This window comes from Phyllostomus hastatus, unplaced genomic scaffold (genome assembly GCF_019186645.2).
Source record: "Phyllostomus hastatus isolate PE091 unplaced genomic scaffold, TTU_PhHast_1.1 phas_contig_312, whole genome shotgun sequence".
In the NCBI taxonomy this organism is placed as follows: Eukaryota; Metazoa; Chordata; class Mammalia; order Chiroptera; family Phyllostomidae; genus Phyllostomus; species Phyllostomus hastatus.
Genome location: NW_025333849.1, coordinates 455,023 through 473,522, shown reverse-complemented (window position 1 = coordinate 473,522; position 18,500 = coordinate 455,023). Strand labels below are relative to the sequence as shown.

At 41.8% G+C, this 18,500-nt stretch overlaps 1 protein-coding gene across 9 annotated transcripts in view; it reads right to left on the bottom strand.

Moving 5' to 3' along the window:
• Nucleotides 1-3,695: 3,695 nt before the first annotated feature.
• Nucleotides 3,696-18,500, bottom strand: part of CDC14B (cell division cycle 14B) — a 92,804-nt gene continuing 77,999 nt past the window's right edge. For 2 of the 9 annotated variants that reach the window (XM_045839799.1, XM_045839804.1), the window contains exons 13-15: nucleotides 12,021-12,137; nucleotides 7,693-7,758; nucleotides 3,696-7,379 (exon numbers count right to left, since the gene is read on the bottom strand). In XM_045839799.1, coding sequence (XP_045695755.1) covers nucleotides 7,343-7,379; nucleotides 7,693-7,758; nucleotides 12,021-12,137 — 220 coding nt within the window. In that variant the 3' untranslated portion in view covers nucleotides 3,696-7,342. Of the gene's footprint in view, nucleotides 7,380-7,692; nucleotides 7,759-8,242; nucleotides 9,363-12,020; nucleotides 12,138-16,817; nucleotides 16,964-18,500 lie in introns of those variants that run through there. The other 7 variants (XM_045839802.1, XM_045839807.1, XM_045839800.1 and 4 more) reach the window with 5 other exon arrangements.

Below are 18,500 nucleotides of genomic sequence, written 5' to 3'. Positions count from 1 at the left end.
TGTGTATCACCCAGCTCTGTACTCTCAGGGGCCGAGACAAAAGCCTGGTGACCTCCCTGTGTCTCTGCCCTGAAGGGGTTATCCAACACTCAGCCCAACACAATATTGTAAACTTACAACATTGAGATTTTTTTGTTTTCATTAGTGTTTCTGTATTTAATGTGTGGCCCAAGACAACTCTTCTTCTTCCAGTGTGGCCCAGAGACGCCACAAGTTTGGACACCCCTGCCAGGGAATAAGCCAGGGCCAGGCAAGAAGGCAGTTTGCTCACCCACCCAAGACCGGACCTGAAGTCTCGGAGGACCCCGTTTCATGCAAGTCAGGTGCACTGCTGCAGGGCTTAGCTCCACTGCTGCCTCCTCTGTAAGTGAAACCTTTCCCCTGCGCCCTCCTCTACCCACTGGGGCTTGGGCCACAGCACAAGACAGGAGAACAATATTCCTTCAGTGGGGTCCCACAAGCATCTTTTGCTCTTTTCATAATGCTGCCCAGTAAGCTATACTGGAAGCACATCAGCTGTTCCTGACATGAAGGTGGTTGCAAATGTGTGGGGGCGTTGGGATTGTCCAATGGCTGGAAACATGACTGGCATTCATGTGTGGGGCAGGGCTGGGGGGGTGGCAAATGGCTACATTCTCCAGATAGCCCCATTCAAGGAAGAATTGTCCTGCCTGAAAAGTCATCTTGTTTTCCTTAGAGGAGCATATCCATGCTGAGAAGAAACCATTGCATTGTCTTTCTCCAAGTAAAACAAAGCACAAACCATACCACCCACTTCAGTCTTTCTTTCCCCAAACAAGGCCTCTTCCTCCCTACAGATACACATAGCCATTATAAGAATCCGAGGGGTCCAGGCCAGTGCCCTGGTGATCACCAGCCCGTGCAGGTCTGGCCCTGCTGGGCAGGAGGCCTCCTTACCTGGACATTTCTGTGTAGATGGTGCCCCTGTCATCCAGAAACATGTCAAAGCCGTGCAGACTTGCTAGCAGAGATGAGACACAGTTAGAGAGAGGCAGTGAGAAGGACCTCTTCCCACACGGGCTGGGCCAGCATCCCCTGTCAGGGTGCTGGGGAAAATGGTGCAACTGTAACAGGGACATAGTGTGCCAACCACTTAAAAGGCAAAAGGTCCCAAAGCTGGACAATGGGGCAGCTAAAAACATAGGACTGTACAGAGCAGGGAGTGACACTGGGGCCAAGGTCCTGCTATTACCTGACCAGCTCAGCAACGACAGCTGTTGCTGGGGGGTGTGCAGGAGAGTGTACACTGTCAAAAGTCTTTTTGGAGAGCATTATGGTGATATTTTAATTTTTTAATTAAACAATATATATGGCTCTTAATAATGTGCCAGGCACTTGTTCTAAGTAATTAACAAAATATTAATTCATTTAATCCTCACACAACCATATTATATATTGTCATCCAGGCTCCAAGAACACAGCTATTAAGAGGCAAAGCTTTGTACCCACTGTCTCAGACCAGAATCCACGCTCTGAACAATGATCCCAAGCTACTTTTTGATGTGATGGACATCAAAACTTTAACATTTTGCATATTCTTGACCTAGAAGTATCTTCTGTAAGAATCTATCCTAAGGAAATAACCAGCATTACCCAGGAAGTCATAGATGAGAATGTTAACTCAATGTTGTAACAGTAAAAAGCTAGAAAGCACCTACGTGGCCAACCACAATGAGCATCTCAGACACTGTGGTGCACCACAGAGCAGGCGAGCAGTGCGAGGACCCCTCCTGCTGTGCTGTCTCCCAACACACCCACAGCTATACTTCAGACACATGTGAGGTGGAAAAGCAAGAGGTTCTGGGTATTTATTATGCTGCAGGCTGGCTCTGGGCCCCGAGCTAAGGCACACATAGTTTGATCCCGTTTAATCTAAACACTATGGATTTACTAGTCCAATTTTATAGACGAACAGAGTGAGGGCAAGGAGGCAGATTAAGGATCCCATGGTCACAGAACAGCGGGCAGAGCTTGTTTTAGAACGCATATCATTTGATTGCTTCTTCCTCAACTTGTTATCAGTAAACTCCTGAAGCCTCACGAAGAGACCTCTTAAGTTTGTCCCTGCCCTGGCTTTGGACAAACCACTCTGGACACTTACCTTCAGTGCATGAATTTCTCCCTTCACAAGTCAAAACAGTTTGACCTCTCCTAAAACACATGAAATTACACTGCAGGTACAAAAGATGTCAGATACTGAGGGACCATAATCTGCAACCAAAATCTGTCTCTACCCAATTACCTAAAGGAAATTATTTTAAATGTATAAAAAATTAGTTTATTGAGAGCAAGGAGCCAGATGCTGCTAAGAGTACATAGCATGTATTATTTCACCTAATTCTCATACTTAGGATAGAAACTCTTTTTATTCCCATTTCACCCAAATAAGAGGGTTTAGCAGATTGTCCGTGTGGCAGTGGGCTCTGGACAGTGCAGCCAACAATCCCGGAAAGCGAATATCTACAGGGCCAGAGGTCTCGGATCGTCATGCATGCTGCAGAGCCCTAGGAGAAAAGCTGCTCCCAGGAGAAACAGACGCGCCTGGTGATTCCATCCAAAGCCTGGTAGGCCTCAGAGCCTTGCTTGCCACCAAGCGTACGTCTTCATCGCAGTCATGTATGTCAAGTGGCTTGGCCCACACCAACCACACAGGCTCCGGTTAGTCACCAGGAGGTCACACCCAGCGCTGGCCTCATGGTAAACCATGGTGGGAGCAAGTGGATGCTGTAGCTCTCAACAGGGGGCAGAGCCTGCAAATCCCACTCTGGTGGTAGTTTGGGTAAGGGTGAGAAGACAGTTCCCTTTGGCTGGTGCTTTGAAAACTCACACCCCAGCATGGATCAAAGCTCAGTTCCTTAGGGAGCTAGACAACACTCCTTATGAAGAGGCTTCTGTGTCAGACACAACCTCTGCCATGATGACCTGGGCATTAGGCCTTTAGGATCCTGCCCTGCAAGAGACCATCAAGAGGGAAGGCAGGGAAACAGCCCAGCCCAGGGTACGGAGTCCCTGGTTAGACTCATCAGGACAAGGAGTGCTCAAGCTCCAGTCCTGCCTTTCACCCAGCACTTTGATCCTGACCTTGGCAGATAAAATGAAGGGACTATTGTCTCTGACCTCTGAGGGCCTGATGGATGTGTCTTACTTTCCCAGAAGTGAAACCCTTACATTGTTGGAGCTGGTGGTGGGTGTGGGTAGAATGACTTCATAATAGGAATGCTATCACCTGCTCCCTGTTTTATCCTAGGGATGGACCGAACTGTATCCCCACATTCTCAAGTTTAAGCCCGTGTTCCCAGTACCTTACAATACAACTGACCTTGGAGACAAGGCCTTTAACAGGTGATTAAGTTGAAACGAGACCATTAGGATGGGCCCTCACCCAATCTGACTAGTGACCTAAGAAAAGGAGATGAGGCTGACAGAGGAATGCCCCGATCGGAGTGCTCAGAGAGAAAGCTGAGGAGAGGCATCGAAGGGACCAACACTGCCGACACCTTGACCGGAGACTTCCAGCACCCAGAACTGTGGAAGCACAGTTTTCTGCTGCTCGAGCACCCGGCTGGCAGTGAGCTGCTCCCGTGCCCTGGCAGACACACACTGAGCGTCACAGCCACATTAACTGTCCCCACAATTCGGGATGGTCAGTGAATGAACACAAACACACCTAAAGATTGTCTGGTTAACACTTTTAATTACATGATTATAATTACACAATTTCCACTATTCAGTATTTTGTATAAAACCAGTTCCAATACACATGATTTTTCAAATACAACATGTATCAAACTACATAGATATGCAAAGTTTACACACCATTAAGAAGCTTTATCTTAAAAATACCTTCAGGAAAATAAACATTCATTCAACCAGTTCTCTCAGCTTTATAAAATATGATTAGAAATATACATTTTAATTTAAAAAATCAAGACAATAGTTGACCAGATACTGATTAATCAGTTACATTTTAAAACTTTTAATAAATCTGTACATGAGGGCAGGTTAGATAAAGTATGTAAATTATTAATATAAAACTGCAGTACTGCAATTAGATGACACACCTGCTGACATTTAATTCTACTAAGCAACTGAGGAGATAACTTCCTACCCAGTACTGGTGAGCTATCCAGTCTTTTCAGCACACCTGTAGCACTCCCACCTAGTGGCATGGAGAATACTCAAAGATTTAGGAGAAAGAGAAGAGCAGCAGCTGACCTCACAAGGCAGTTTTAGTGAGAGATAACTGAAAGAATTTAAAATAGGTTTTTAAAGTTGTTTTTGATGAGCACTGCTTTCCAAAATGCAGTAATTAAAAATGCACAAAGAGACGCAGTAGAGCTACTTTAGAATAAACATCAAAGGAACGCACTGCTCATGTGTCATGAACACGGATTCAAGCAAAGGAAAGGCTCCCAGAGCTCTTGGCACAACACGACCCAGACGCCTGAGGGGTCCGCACAGCCTGCCCGCCAGGGATCAGGCTCCCAAAGGAAACACCTTTGTCGAGTGAGAACACTGGGGAACACCTCTAAAACTTGTCTGGGCCCACGAGAAGAGGTAGAAATCACCCCTGAGAGGGGGAAGAGGTCAAGGGAGGAGGAAGGCGGGTGATCGGAAGGGGATCGAGTTTGGGACAGAACTCTCCTGGAAAGTGGAAGAGCAGCATGTCGCTAGGAAGCAGCTACCTGACAATCAGGCTACTTGTCTCAGTGAGGCACTGCTCAGGCTGGTCCTCTTCATGACAGGTCACTGAGTTTCCTCGTTTTTAAGAAACACAAAATAGAAGTCCTGTCTATACTTCCTGGTACCCCTTTTTGCAGACACCCTTCCTTTGGGCTGTCCCTCACTTTTGATGATTTTAGTGCTCAGAAAACTTCAAGCGCACCTAAAAATATTTCCAATTTTCACTGCAATGGAAATGATCAGGGTGTACTTTTAAAGCTATCTAAGTCTCTTAAGGAAAAGGAATCTCTCCACCTGACATGCTGTTTCACATTCCATTGCTAAAAGGTTTCCTGTAACAAGAACTTAAAATTAGAATCTTAGGAGATTCTGGGTGTGTTGATTTTTCAGCTGGGGGGTGGTAGGGAAAGAGTCCACTCTTATTCATAGCAAGAGCTTTCCATCAGTCTGATCCACAGACTTCCTAGATTCTAGGTATATCCTCCAAAGTTTAACACTGTTGCTGTGTCCTTCTGTGTTCCAGGAAATGACTCTTTATGACTAGTTTCCTATGACTAATTTCAGCAATGAGCCTGGTAAACACAAGGATTTTTAGAGAGAGCCACAGTGATAGCACTTCTAGCTGGAAACGTGAGCAGCCAACACAAAAAGGCAATTAGTAGAATAATAAGTACTGTGGTTAACACTGAAGTCCAAATTTTTACTCTTGGCCAAGCCACCAAATGGCTTATTCGTTGGGAGGGGACAGCACATGTACTTGTTCTGACATAATAAAAAGCCAAACCAAACACAGTTCAGATGGAAATTTGAATCTCACAACCACCTGAATTATATTTATGCAGGAGATGGCCTTTAAAAGTGTAAAGGGAAGAAAATTTGCCCTGAGAATTCAATGTTTATGCCTGGGCAGTCTGAATATCTAGCATTCTCTCCCAGAACAATCTAGCAAACAGAATGTTTCTCCTCCCACCCAAAGCTCGTTGGAAAGCAGTCTTCCCATCAGGCAAGTTGGTCTTTGTGTTTATGAATTTCCATGGATAGAAAAACCACTGTTTTTCTGAGATCTAGGCCCCAAGGTGTAAAAGCCAGCATGACCCGACCCCACGTGGTCTAATGGGGAAGGAAGTGCTGCTTGTGTGGTCAAAACAACGGCGGCTTCCACTGTCCCTCAGAGTGAGGCAACCTCGCGATTATCCAGAGTGTAAGCACGGAAGTGGAGCCAGGGCCTTCCAATTACTTTTGCACTGACACACTTTACTCTGTTTATGCAAACCACTTCCTATTCCTCATAGTTTCGTTTCAAAGACAGCTTTAAAAACATGAAATTACCTACTGACTTGATTCATTCATCTCGTAATGTGAAGGCATTTTGCCTTTCAATAACGTATCCTCCAATTCTCCAAACTAGGATGGGGCAATAGTGGTTAACAATAGCTACAACCATTCATTCACTTAAAAGTACCCTTTTATAATGGACCCCATTTTTTTTTAGCAGCAAACACTCTTTGTTTGTGATCACTACATCACAGACTCTACTGTGTTTCTGCAGGGGGAGAAGGCACTCTACAGAGCTGAGTCCCTAACCAAAGGCAACAGTGAGTGTCTTATGTACAAACCACTGAAATCCAGACATGAGTCGGTGTCACTGAAATCAAAGGGTGTATGAATGGCCTTGGGCTGATCACATTACCAAAAAGTCCACAATGGTACAGAGAAAGACCCCAGTAAAGCAGCAAGTTTTTTTTTTTAAGCCACCATTGTTTCAGATTACTGTTTCCAAGGAGAAACACCAAAAGTGTGGGGGTTTTCCATGCAAAGAAGTAAGTACAATTTTAATCTGTACAACTAGGCAACCAAATAATTTAGCTCCTAAATGACAGAAAAAGGAATGACTTCAATAACCTTCCAACTCTGAGGCCAGTTCCTCCTCCCAAGTCTTTTAAAGCTACTACTGATCTTCTCTTGCAAGTTTTAGGACACCAGTGCACCTACGGCTACTTTGTGTCACAGCATACAACAGTCTCTGTATGTGGTTTTTACAGAGTCTTGTCAATAAAGCACTCTTTGGTGGAAGACAAGCAGCTTGGGTACTTAACACAGTTAACATTACAACAATATCACAAATATTAAAATGAAGATGATTACACCAAATAGTATCAAATTACAGGAAGTACCATTTAAGTAATGCCTGTTTTATATTTATAAATTTTGACACAGGGTGAACAGAGAATAAATAGGTAAAAAACCTCCATCAGATGCTTAATTCCTCTGAAGGCCAGCAGCGAAAATGATTGCCATCACAGGGACACACATGCACCCACAGAGTAGTCAGCCCTCTTGGTAACAGAGGGCTTTGATATTTACACCTGAGACGAAATTTACAACAGCTTTTTTTGTTGTTCAACTTGAGACGTTTCTACAAAAGGAGAGTTGGGCTATCTTGAGGTCATCCCTTGTACCCAAACTCGTGTAGTTATTTAAACTCCAGTGGACATTTTCTTCATTGAATAAACTTCTTAGGTGGAAAGCAGCTAAGGCTTTTTCAATTTTTTTTTTGTTTCCAAAACAAATTGTGCTAAGTCCTGTTGTAGTTTTCTGTTCCTAGAGTCTTCCTTCAGTTCTGGTCACAGGTTTTTACTTAACGCAAGACTGTTTTAGTCCTTGAAATGGAGGGACTACGGGGGGAGAAAAAAAAGGATTTTACCATGAAGGTTTCCAAGTGTCCCACATGTAGTTATCAAAGACAAGGAAGGCAACATAATAAAAAATACTGACATGCTAAAGAGTACACTCTTTGTATAATTCTTTAATGACAGATACTTTGGAAAAAACAGTACAATACCAACCATAAAGACAAACAGGAGAGAAAGGCAGAGCAGAAAAAGGTTCAGTTCTGCAAAAATAAAAATAAAAAAAATAAAAAAAAATAAAAAAACAATCAAAATAAAAGAGGGGAGGCGGGCAGAAGCAGCTGAGCAATGAGAGTACCATAATGCCATTAAGGGCATTTGCTGCAAAGCACTCCTTTTCCTTCTTTCCCTCTGAGGAACCAGGCTGCGGGAAAAGTGAAAAGACGAAAAGATAAAGAAGTGTTACTCGATTATTACCCAAGCCAGAATTTGGTCACAGAAAAAGCTGTGGCACATCAAGCAGTTTCCAGTTCAGCAGAGCATGCCTGGCACTGCACCTGGTCCCCGCCTTCCTCCAGCGCTCAGCGCGAGGCCACGAGGGGATGGCCCGCCGACTCCTAACCCAGGTGCCACCAGTGGCACCAGGCAGAAACACCAGAAGAGCCCTTGTCCATTTGTCAGTAATTACCCTTGATTGATCCTCACCCTACCTCCCTAGTTTCTTTCCACAATTTATTACATCACACTTTCAACTAAATAGCAACTTTCAGAGAAACACTAAAGCAAAAGAAGAGAAAAACCAATTCCAGTTTGAAGGTGCCCCTCACTGGGATGATGACAACGCTCTACCAGAGCAGTTCATCTACATCCATCACAGGGCTTTCGGAGACTTCAACAGAGTACCGAGTATAAAGGTCCAGGTCAGTTCACAAGTGGGAAAATATCTGGAATTTCAAAGGTAGATTAACATTTTAAAAGATCAGAGGTAACCAGCATTTTAAAAAAGAACATTTAGATACAATATTCTGGGGCTTCTGTAAGGATGTGCTTTTGGAGATAATGGCAACAACAAAAATTAAAGCCCAGAGGTGATGGAACAGTCACTGGGAAATGACTCTAATGGGCAAGATGCAATGGTGGCAAGAATCAGAAATGAGAAGGTGTAAAAAGACCCCCCGCTAAAAATGTCCTAACTATAGGGCTGGTAAAGAGCCCTCCCAATCTGAGTAATCAGGCACAAGATGCCTCAATGCAATGAACACTAGGTAGGTTTCGCAGGTGGAGCAGAAAGTGATGGTTTCCAAAGATGCAACCTGGAATAAAAATACTCTTGTATACGACAGTGTTCTTAGCAAATGGACGAGGTTATAATTGAAACCAAAAAGAAAGAAAGGAAAGACTGCAGCAAAGAAAGAGCATAAGCTGACAGAAGCACGCATGCAGTGGGCGAGCTGTGTGCCGAGAGGACTGAATGATGTCGGTAAGGTGGGTTCTCAGAGGCACGATGGTGACATTTTCAAGGCTCAATCTAAGAGAGCTCTCCAGAGAGTTAATAAGAGAACACGGAAGAACAGGCCAATTCTTCACTGGATTTATTATTAAAAGAGAAACATTAAAATGAGTTTCTAGCTATAATAAGAAGTGGGAGGTGTAGGAGCACATTAGTTCACTTCTTTCTGCTCAGGAAGGGGATGAGGAAGATACACACAGAACCACCTGGCACTGAGGGTCAGCTACCGCACCACCCGCCCAACAGACGCTGCCGCTGCCAGAGCAGAGCTTTTCGCACAAGACTGAGGATGAGACACAGCCTATGTTCAATGGATGCATGAGGGAATAACCATCTGCCATGAGAAAAACAAATGCTTATGACAATAGGCGGTTTTTTCAAGTATCAAATATTTGCTCTTTTAACATGTTTGTGGAAAAATTCTCCAAAGCTGCAGATCCTCTCAGTAAACTGTCAAAAGTCAAGAGGGCCATATCAGTTGAAAGTGAGTTTAGGTGAGGTCTTCATCCTGGAAACCTCTAAGAACAGAACAAGGCATAGAAATGAGAGGTCAAGTTCCTATGGCACAGTGAAATGATGATGACGACACGTGAACAACATAAACCTGCAAAAGAGAAGGCTTCCCAAACGGGAGTGACAGCAGACTGGCAACCCCGGTGCCTTATTTATGAACATACACCGAAGGAGTGGGCTATTTTGTTTTTGTATGGTTGTCTAAAGAAAAGAATTCTGTTCTATACTTTACAATTACTGAATAATCTTAGCTCATGTTATTTTGTCCTGAATCAGATTATGCACAAATATGTTAATTCCCCCACCACCCTCCAACCAAAAATGAATACTATTCAGTAGGATAAAAGCTTCAGTTTACAGCTTATTTGCCTCAACTCCCATTATTCCCTAGAAGCCAGGGCTGGGACCCATATATAACACATTTTTCTTTTGGGAGCTATAGGTGGCTCACAGGGTGACATGAACACAGGTCAAAGCCCCAAAGGAGGCAAAGGAGCCCCTCCACCAAGGGGGCTGGTTAATAAACACAGTGAGACCCAGTTAATTCTCACTACTTTACTTCTTTACCCTTCCCAATTTCTGATAGTCCTTTTCAGAGAATTGAAAGATGTCTTTTTGCTTTTCAACACTATCCTCAATGCCTGGAAACTGCTTTGGGCAATTTCAATATTTAATCAAGCATTTCAGTCTGAACTCGACTTGACACCCCTCAGAGCATCTGGTCCAGGGAACTCAGGGAGATGCTCACTGCACAGGAAGCACCTCTGGCTGAGAAACACAGGTTTAGATCACTAGACAAGACCTAGGTGGGAAAACTGTGGCACAGCCACGCGCCTCAGAGGAACACGTGTGACAGGGCACACACTGTGCGGTTCCCGGACTCTGTTCCTCTGCAACCTGAAGAGCACAATCCAGAAAAGGGAAGGCAGATTAAATGTGCAAGACACACTAGACTGTAATGGAAGCCTGAGCAATTATACCTAAAAAGATTATGTCCATTCAAAACATTTCTAACTATCACCAACAGCAAGCAGGCTTCTTACTTGAATTCTAGTAGTTTAATTCGCCTGAAAGTGTCAAGGTTAAAATACTCCCATTTCACTCCATTTATTGTAGTCAAGTTGGGGAAAAAAAGGATAAAAAAGAAAAGAAAAAATCCCCAACTGTCTTACCAACCAGAAGAACTGTTAATATTACAGCATATTTTCCTTTATCTTATTTCAATACTTATATGGAAATATACACATTTATAAATATTTATGTTTATAAATGTAAACATCTACACATTTCTATATACATATATAAAGTACATTGTACACTTACAAAGTGAAGGGTAATACTTCATAAGAATCATGTACAGCTCTTTTCACTTATTGCTTCATGAGTATTTACCCAGATCATTAAATTTTCTTTAAAAACATGACTCTAAATTTATTTGGTATAATTCATTAATCTTTAAACCCCATTTCCTCATTCTCAGTGTTATATATAACATTCTGGTTTTATGTTATAATGTACCTAAATCTTGGATTTTTGGTCAACATTTCTTTACTATTCTTCTCAAGTGGAATTAGTAGGAATAGCTGATACTTTTCTAATGAAAATTTTTAAATTCTAAATTCATGAGTCAGTACCTGACTCTCAAATACTTGTACTGGGGCATGATCGCATTCTCATACAAGTAAAACTGTACAAAGGATTCAGTAAAGAGGAAAAATGGCAGAACCGAACAATTTCTTAATAAAGCAAAACACACAGAGCCTCACTCAGCCCTGAAGACGGGTGCCTCCGGTCAAAACCTCAAAGATATGGGGGCAGAAAAGTTACAAAGCACCACGGAATTCATGCAGGATGTTTTACTGAAGCCTGGTCTGGGTCATCTTCCGCTGACTGTGGTCTACTAGAGGGGACTTGCTGTGCCAGGAGCTCAGTGCCTCACACAGGACCACACAGGCTGCTGCCTCGGGCCAACACACACGAACTTGAAAAGGCGCCTGCCTGCCATTCTTGAGGCCATACTTTGTGCCTTACAGGCTCCTTCCTCAAGAGGGATGTTTTTAGAATATGTTAAAAATAAAATGTCTGCCTTCAGTTCATGACAAACATCCAAAGACAACTGTGAGTAATGGTTTTGGTCACAGAGAATTCCATTTCTGCCCTTATTAATGACGAAAGTGAAAGATGCTGGGCTCGAAGTGAAAGAATGAGCCCCCTTAGGTGTGGACTATGGCCAGGAGGGCAGTCCCTAGGTCAAAAAGGTCACAACTCACTCAATTTCACGTATTTCCACCATCATACTTATTTGCACTGAATTCCCCAACAATTATGCTGAATCTGATACACAGAAAGAGTTCCTCCAAGTCCTGACAGAGATGGTGGAAATTCTTAATTGAGAACTTACATATACAACATTCTCAACTTTCCCATGTTATGACTCAGGCACCACAATTCCAGCATTGAGAATCATCTTTGAAAAACAAAACTAAACAATAGCCTGCACTGAAATAGTCCAGATTTTTTTAGATGACAAACAAATCAAAAACATTTGATTAATTTTCCATCATAGGGACTCTGCTTTTCCTATCTTCATTTCTAGCTCCAAAAGATTACACTGGGAAACCAAATGCTTGGAACTTTTCAGAAGAGTAGGATTCTTTTCTCACCTTTTAAAACTGCTTTTTCTTGAAGCAGATCTGGTGGTTCTTTTAGTAATGCCTGCACTGCCAGAAATGTCAGGTTCAGACGTTTTACAGCTCTGAACACTGGACTGAAGAATTACTCTGAAAACAGTTGGAAAAAAATAACATTATATTCACTGAAACAATTTGCAAATACTTGACAGGAAGGCGTTTTTGCACTTTAGTGCAATTATTTAATGAGGAATTGATGGGATTTGCCAGAAACACATTTGCCAACAAACTGAAACACATTTTTACATCAAGCTCTTTTGAAATGAAGCATCTTATTTCTCTATGTGGGTTATAGAAAGATAATTAGAGTGCTTTGGTTTTGGAAAACAAATGATCTGGCATTTTCAACAATTCCTACACCAAAGAAATCAATCAGTAAAACAAATCTGTGTCCCAAAGTAAAAGTAGATTCCCAGAATTCTAGTCATGAAAATAAGAACTCATTTAAACCCCCTGAAATTCTAAAGAATGTGAATATAAATATCTATACAATATTCACTCCTCAGAGCTGAGAGTAAGGGCAATATACTCTGAATCAATACCAATTTTATGATAACATTCCAAATTTTAAAAACATGTTCAAGCAAAATGTGAGTTTTGTCTGGATTACCACTGTTCACCAGTCACCAAGCACCCACTAACAAGAAAGTGAAACCGCTCAATTTTGTGAGACTCGATTTAATTGACCTCTAAAAGCCTCAAGGAAGCAATGCCTCTGGGAGTAAATCACCTCAAGGCATATCAATGAATCAGAAAGAACTCCCCAAGATTAAGGCTAGGTATTATGTTAGGTGGAAGGTGGCTTTGTGTGTGTGTGTGTGTGTTTTAAAGAGACAGGGGAAGGGAGGGAGAGAAATAGAGGGAGGGAGGGAAACATTGACTGGCTGTGTCCCGCACGCCCTCAACATGGGACCTAACCCCCAGCCCAGGCCTATACCCTTCTGGGAATAAACCTGTGACCCCTCACTCTGCTGCAGGATGTGCCCAACCAACTGAGTCACACCAGTCAGGGCTGAAGGGTGTTTTTAAATTCCTTACTCAATTGTCACAGGGAAAACAGCAGAAAACATCAAGAGATAATGACTGAAATGCTAAAATGTGTGTACACACACTTATATGTTCCACTTTGATTTCTCTGTAAGAGAAAACGCTGACTTGAAACCAGCTCCTAAGAGGAAAAATAAACCATTACAACAAACCACTAGTCCTACTTCCTATGCCTGCATTACACTGTTAGTTATAACCAAAGCCAGGTCCTTAAAACAGTGTAAATTAGATTAGTAAATTCCTATAATCTTAGTATTACCCAAAGCACTAAATATTCAATCTTTAGTAAAATGCTAATTTCCCATCACTACAGAAACAATAGGTTCTACTGTACCAGAGCAGAAGTCTGGAGGCCGTGGCATTCCAGCTGTTTGGGGAAGACAAGGGAGAGGCCTGAGGGAGGGGCAGCTATCCCTGCTCCCAGCTCTTTCAGCTTCAATCCTGTAGGGTTTCTGAAAGCCTTAGGACGTGGCCTTCCATCTGGCTGAGGGGAAGTGATCTTAGGTTAAATGAGCCACTGCTCAACTCAGGATTCCTCATAAGGTTTTATCATCCTAAATGTTGAATATTTCAGCAAAATAGAAAAAGCAGATTGAAGTGAAAGAATGAGCCCCCTTAGGTGTAGACTACACCCTTAGGTGTGGGCAGCTACGTGATTAAAGATACCAACTTTCACCAACTTGCATATGAATTCTACCCCTGAAAACAAGGATTTATTTTAAAATTCTTTCTGATTCTATAAAATGAGGGGGAGATATTTAGTAGTCTTTGTTAAAAACCTGAATCCAGAGTTTTTCATAAAGAAAAAACAAAACAACAACAAAACCCAGCTCAGGATGCCTGCACAGACATTTCTGAAGCGCAGGCCTCGTGTGCAGGCTGCCACTGTTGTCTCCAGGCCTCTTGCCTGCTCGCAAGGCTCATGGTTTGTATCCCCATTTTTACAAATGGAGAAAATGAGACTCCTGTGGGCTTTTTTGAAATACCACACCTACTTTTCAAACGAGGCCACTTATGGCCAAAAGTATAGACAACTACCAAATGTAAAATGAATGATATGAGGGAAAACAAGAGCCAATACATTGCCTACTTTGGAAAGTTAAGCCCTGATTTCTTAAATTACCTATACTGTAATGTTCAAGACAAGATACTACTGCTAAATCAAAGTTTAGTTTGACAGAAAACTTTTAAAAAATATTTTAAAGTACCTTTAAGATTAGTGTAAATAGTTAATGTGAAACTTTGAAAATCCGAGCACAACAGGCATTTGGAATGTGTTACTACACTAATAAAAATTCAAGCCACCACTTATTTGCAGTAATGACAGAACAGTTGTTATATCTAAAGGTTATGTATCGATAAACAAGGGGGGGGGGACCCCCAGCAACTAGGCTTAGATATTCCCTGTGATATCCTACAAGTAACACCAGGTGGCATAAGCTGGCTAATTCTGACCTAGGGCAAAAGGGAAGGAACTACATCCCACCTTGCAAACCAGGCCAAACACGGAGATTTGTGGAGCACTATTCAGCATCTGTATTTTCTCCTTTCCATCATTCCCTGGCAAAATCCTCAATCCTACTTTTCATCTCCTGAGCACACTGCAGTTCACTTAGTTCTCTGCAGTGTTCACTTTGTTCTGACCCCAGCATTCCCAGATTTTATACCCAACGATGTCTGCAACTTGAGACTACAGCAATACAAAAACTGAAAAGCCAGGTCTTTCACCTATCAAGCCACAAAATGCTCTGAGCATAAACATCCCCAATTCCAAGAAGAGAATTCATCAGAGCAACTACGCACTATGTGTACTGGTTGTTGACCACCGATACAAAACAAGCTTCCCAATGATGGGCCCGAGGCCCTGCAACCTCCGCATGCATCTATCCCACTAAGGGTTTGATGCAGCAGCTCTAGTGTCCTTGTTGTCAAGGTCTCCACGCATGCTACCTAAAAAACTATCAGGCCGCCAAAGGGAAGTGTCACCAACGGTGCCCAGGAGCAATCACCTCAAAAGACAACTACAAGGATTATACTTGTTTATATCATCGTTGCTGTTGAAAGCTTGTTTCTGAAAATTCCAACTTAATCAGTCAGGCTAGGTTGAATACTGTGCTTCAGGTCTAATCCAATGGCAAATGTTAGTAATAACAGAAAAAGTTAAACCTTACACAGAATATTAAGAAGAAAAGAGCCCAATTAAACCCATTTAACTTACCTGGGAAAATAATATAATCACAAAGCACCTAAATATTAGCAACGTGCCACCCATTTAGAATCACACCTATTCAGGATAGCTTTGCCACAACAAATACTTTGAGATAAATCTATACAGTACCTAATGCCCCTGAGCCAGAATACCTAGAAATCTAAGATTACTAAGAGAAATAAAGGAAAAACACCTAAAAGGGTAATCTATATTAGAAATACAGCCCATCAGCTTGGGCAATAAGTTTGTATTTAATGAGATATTTAACAGAATAGCATAAATAGAAAAACATTACGCAGCTTTTCCTTAGTTTTGAAAAGAATGAAGTTGGCAAAGTTTCATAATCTTTTCTAGCCATCTGAATGAAACCACAAAAACTGGACTTGGTTGCCATGGAATTCTATTTTGGAGGAGGTCCTAGAAGGAACTTTTGTATTTCTTTATAACTCCCAAGTCCAAGTTGGAACAAGGAAAGAAATTCTTGAAATATGAGCCGAAAAAAATTTTCAAGAGAAAAAAGAATGCAACCTGGACATAAGAGGGCGGCGGCCAACTGCAGCCTCACGGGGCACACCTCCTGTCTGTGTGTTTCCTCTCTCTGACTATGACTGTCAGTCCCTGGTAAGCTTTTTGCCACACCCTTCTGCAGAAAAGAAGTCTCTACATTGTTAAGGTATTCATTTAGGGATGAAAGATGTTAAGAGAATACAAATTCTGTTTACATTAACCTAATAAAGGCATTTTGGTTACTTTCAGGAAAGAAGGAAAGTAGGAGTGAGTAAGGAGCAGTGAGGGTCTTGCAGAAACACAAACATAAGCAAAGGACTGTGGTCTTCTCGGCTTTCCTGGTTTGGGTTAACATCAAGTTTTGAAAATTGTACTTAACTGTAAGGTGGGGGCGGGGGAGTGAACTGAGGTAGAAGAGAAAATTCTGCAAATCTCAAGACAGAAGACTTATTAGGGAAGCAGCTGCCTGCCGAGAGCAGGATGTGTTCACTGGCAGAACCAGAGGGGAACCAGGGTGTCACATTCACTAGATCTTCAGGCTGCAAAGTCAAATCTTTACTAACAGCAGAAAATCAGTGGGAAAATTACTTTTACTAGATTGGAAAGGACATACTAAAGATAGCTCTCTAGAGAACTAGAGAAAAGTTCTACAAGATAACTGATTGAAAGAAAAGCACCCCAAATTATTCCAATCTAACTAAATATTTTTGACAAGGGAAAGAAAGCAAGGCAGTGTCTTTTTAAACTGCAATTTCAAAAAGTCTGTTAAGAGTAAGCACAACTTAAAAACAAAGCGTGTTGTTTTTAATATCCCATATATGAAAAGAATAGTGAAGGCCTTCCTCCCCACCACCACCCCATTAATTGAGGAGCTTTAGAGAAAGAACCTATAAAAAAAGGCACATCAATAAAGCTAGGAGAGCTGGTAGTGAGGAAAACATGCATCAGGAGACATACACTGGACACCAGGGGTGAGCACTAGTAGAGAAATGGAATGGAACACTTACACAGCAGCTATTGGCCAAAGGGTCCTGACGGCTACTGTGCTCTTAAACCATCGAGACAGAATAGCACGATGGGAAGAATGTAGTCACAAACAATCCACCAGATGACAACACTACACAGTGCAGAGGTCAGCACAGCTAGGGAACATCTGGAAAGGGGTGAAGGGGAAAGAACAGATGTTCAAACTGGAAGCCAAAATAAATAAAATAATAAATAAATAAAGCCATGTGTAAATGTTAGACACCTTGTGATGATGCAAAGGGGTTGGAAACAAGAATGAAGTCTTGCCATTTTTTTTGTTAGCAAAAACATGCCATCTCCAGTATTAAAATGACTTGATATTTGGTAACAAAAGAGGAGACCCAATCTCTAGTTTGGTAACTGCTCCCATGTTAATTTAATTGTATAATACAGAAATCAGAGTTGTTGTTCTATAACAAAAACAAATTCTTCAAAAAGCACAAGATATGCATGCACAGAAAACTGAACCAAACCAGAGAGAAAAAGGAGGCAAAACCGACCAAACAAAAAAGGCCCTGGACTGATAACTAACAACCACTCCCTAGGAGGCACAGTCAGGAGCGGGCACAGTCAGGAGCGGACACAGCACAGCAGGACTGATCTCACTTTCATGGAGCCATAAACTGTATCATCTAAGAGTTTAGGCAAATTGCACATTCTGAAACAAGGATTACAGAAATACAGCCAACTCCTGACAACACAAAATAAAGAAAATTTCCCTTATGTATTAATATAGTAAGTCCTCATTTATCATTGATGGTTCTGCAACTTTATGCAAAACAATATATAACAAAACCAATTTTATCATAGACAATGAGATTAACAAAAGTTAATTCCCTACGGCATCTCATCAGTGTTGTTAACAAAACATTATTCGAGGGCCTGCTGTACTATATGTATTTCTTCAGTTGTTCTCCTCACTCATTCTCCTCAGGCAACCAAATATAGCTTTCAGCTTGGTGTTTTCTAATCCACTAGTCTGGCTTCTAGCAGTAAGACAGGAACCCTCCTCACAGTCGGAAGTGTGGTAATTCCTTCCAACTACTACATTTCCAAACGGTCATCCAGACACATCTGTGACCAAGCGTGGAAAGCTCTAGAGTGAATGATCTGGCTTACTATGCCATCTGTATTACTGTCCTAGTCATCTTAACCCTTGAACACTATGTGCCAAGTACAGGCATCCTATATGGGCATGAAATGAAATCTAACCCACACTTTCACTTACTCCTGCCATTAAAAAAACAAATCAAATCTACTATATGTTAGGATTACGAAGGCTTAATATTTACAGAGAATGTAATAAATGACCTTGGAACAGTACAGAACTCTCTACCCATCCCAATTTAACAGCTATCTTAAAGGCAGAATGGCCAGAATATCAGGATGTCTACATCATAGATTTTTATTTGTTCCTCTAGTAAAGCTCACGGCATAGAAATTATTTTCCAATGATGAAAACACACCCACCTACAGCGTAACGTTAAGGAGGATTCAAGACTTGTCAATTTTATCTATATTTTCACATATTCCCATGTAGGATACACTTCCACTTTCATGGAGCATTTCCTTTAACTATAACAACCTTGCAGAAATGATCAGTGTGCAGAAAGACAGCAGCACAGATGAAGTTATAAAATCTACCCAATCTGTCTGAGCATAGA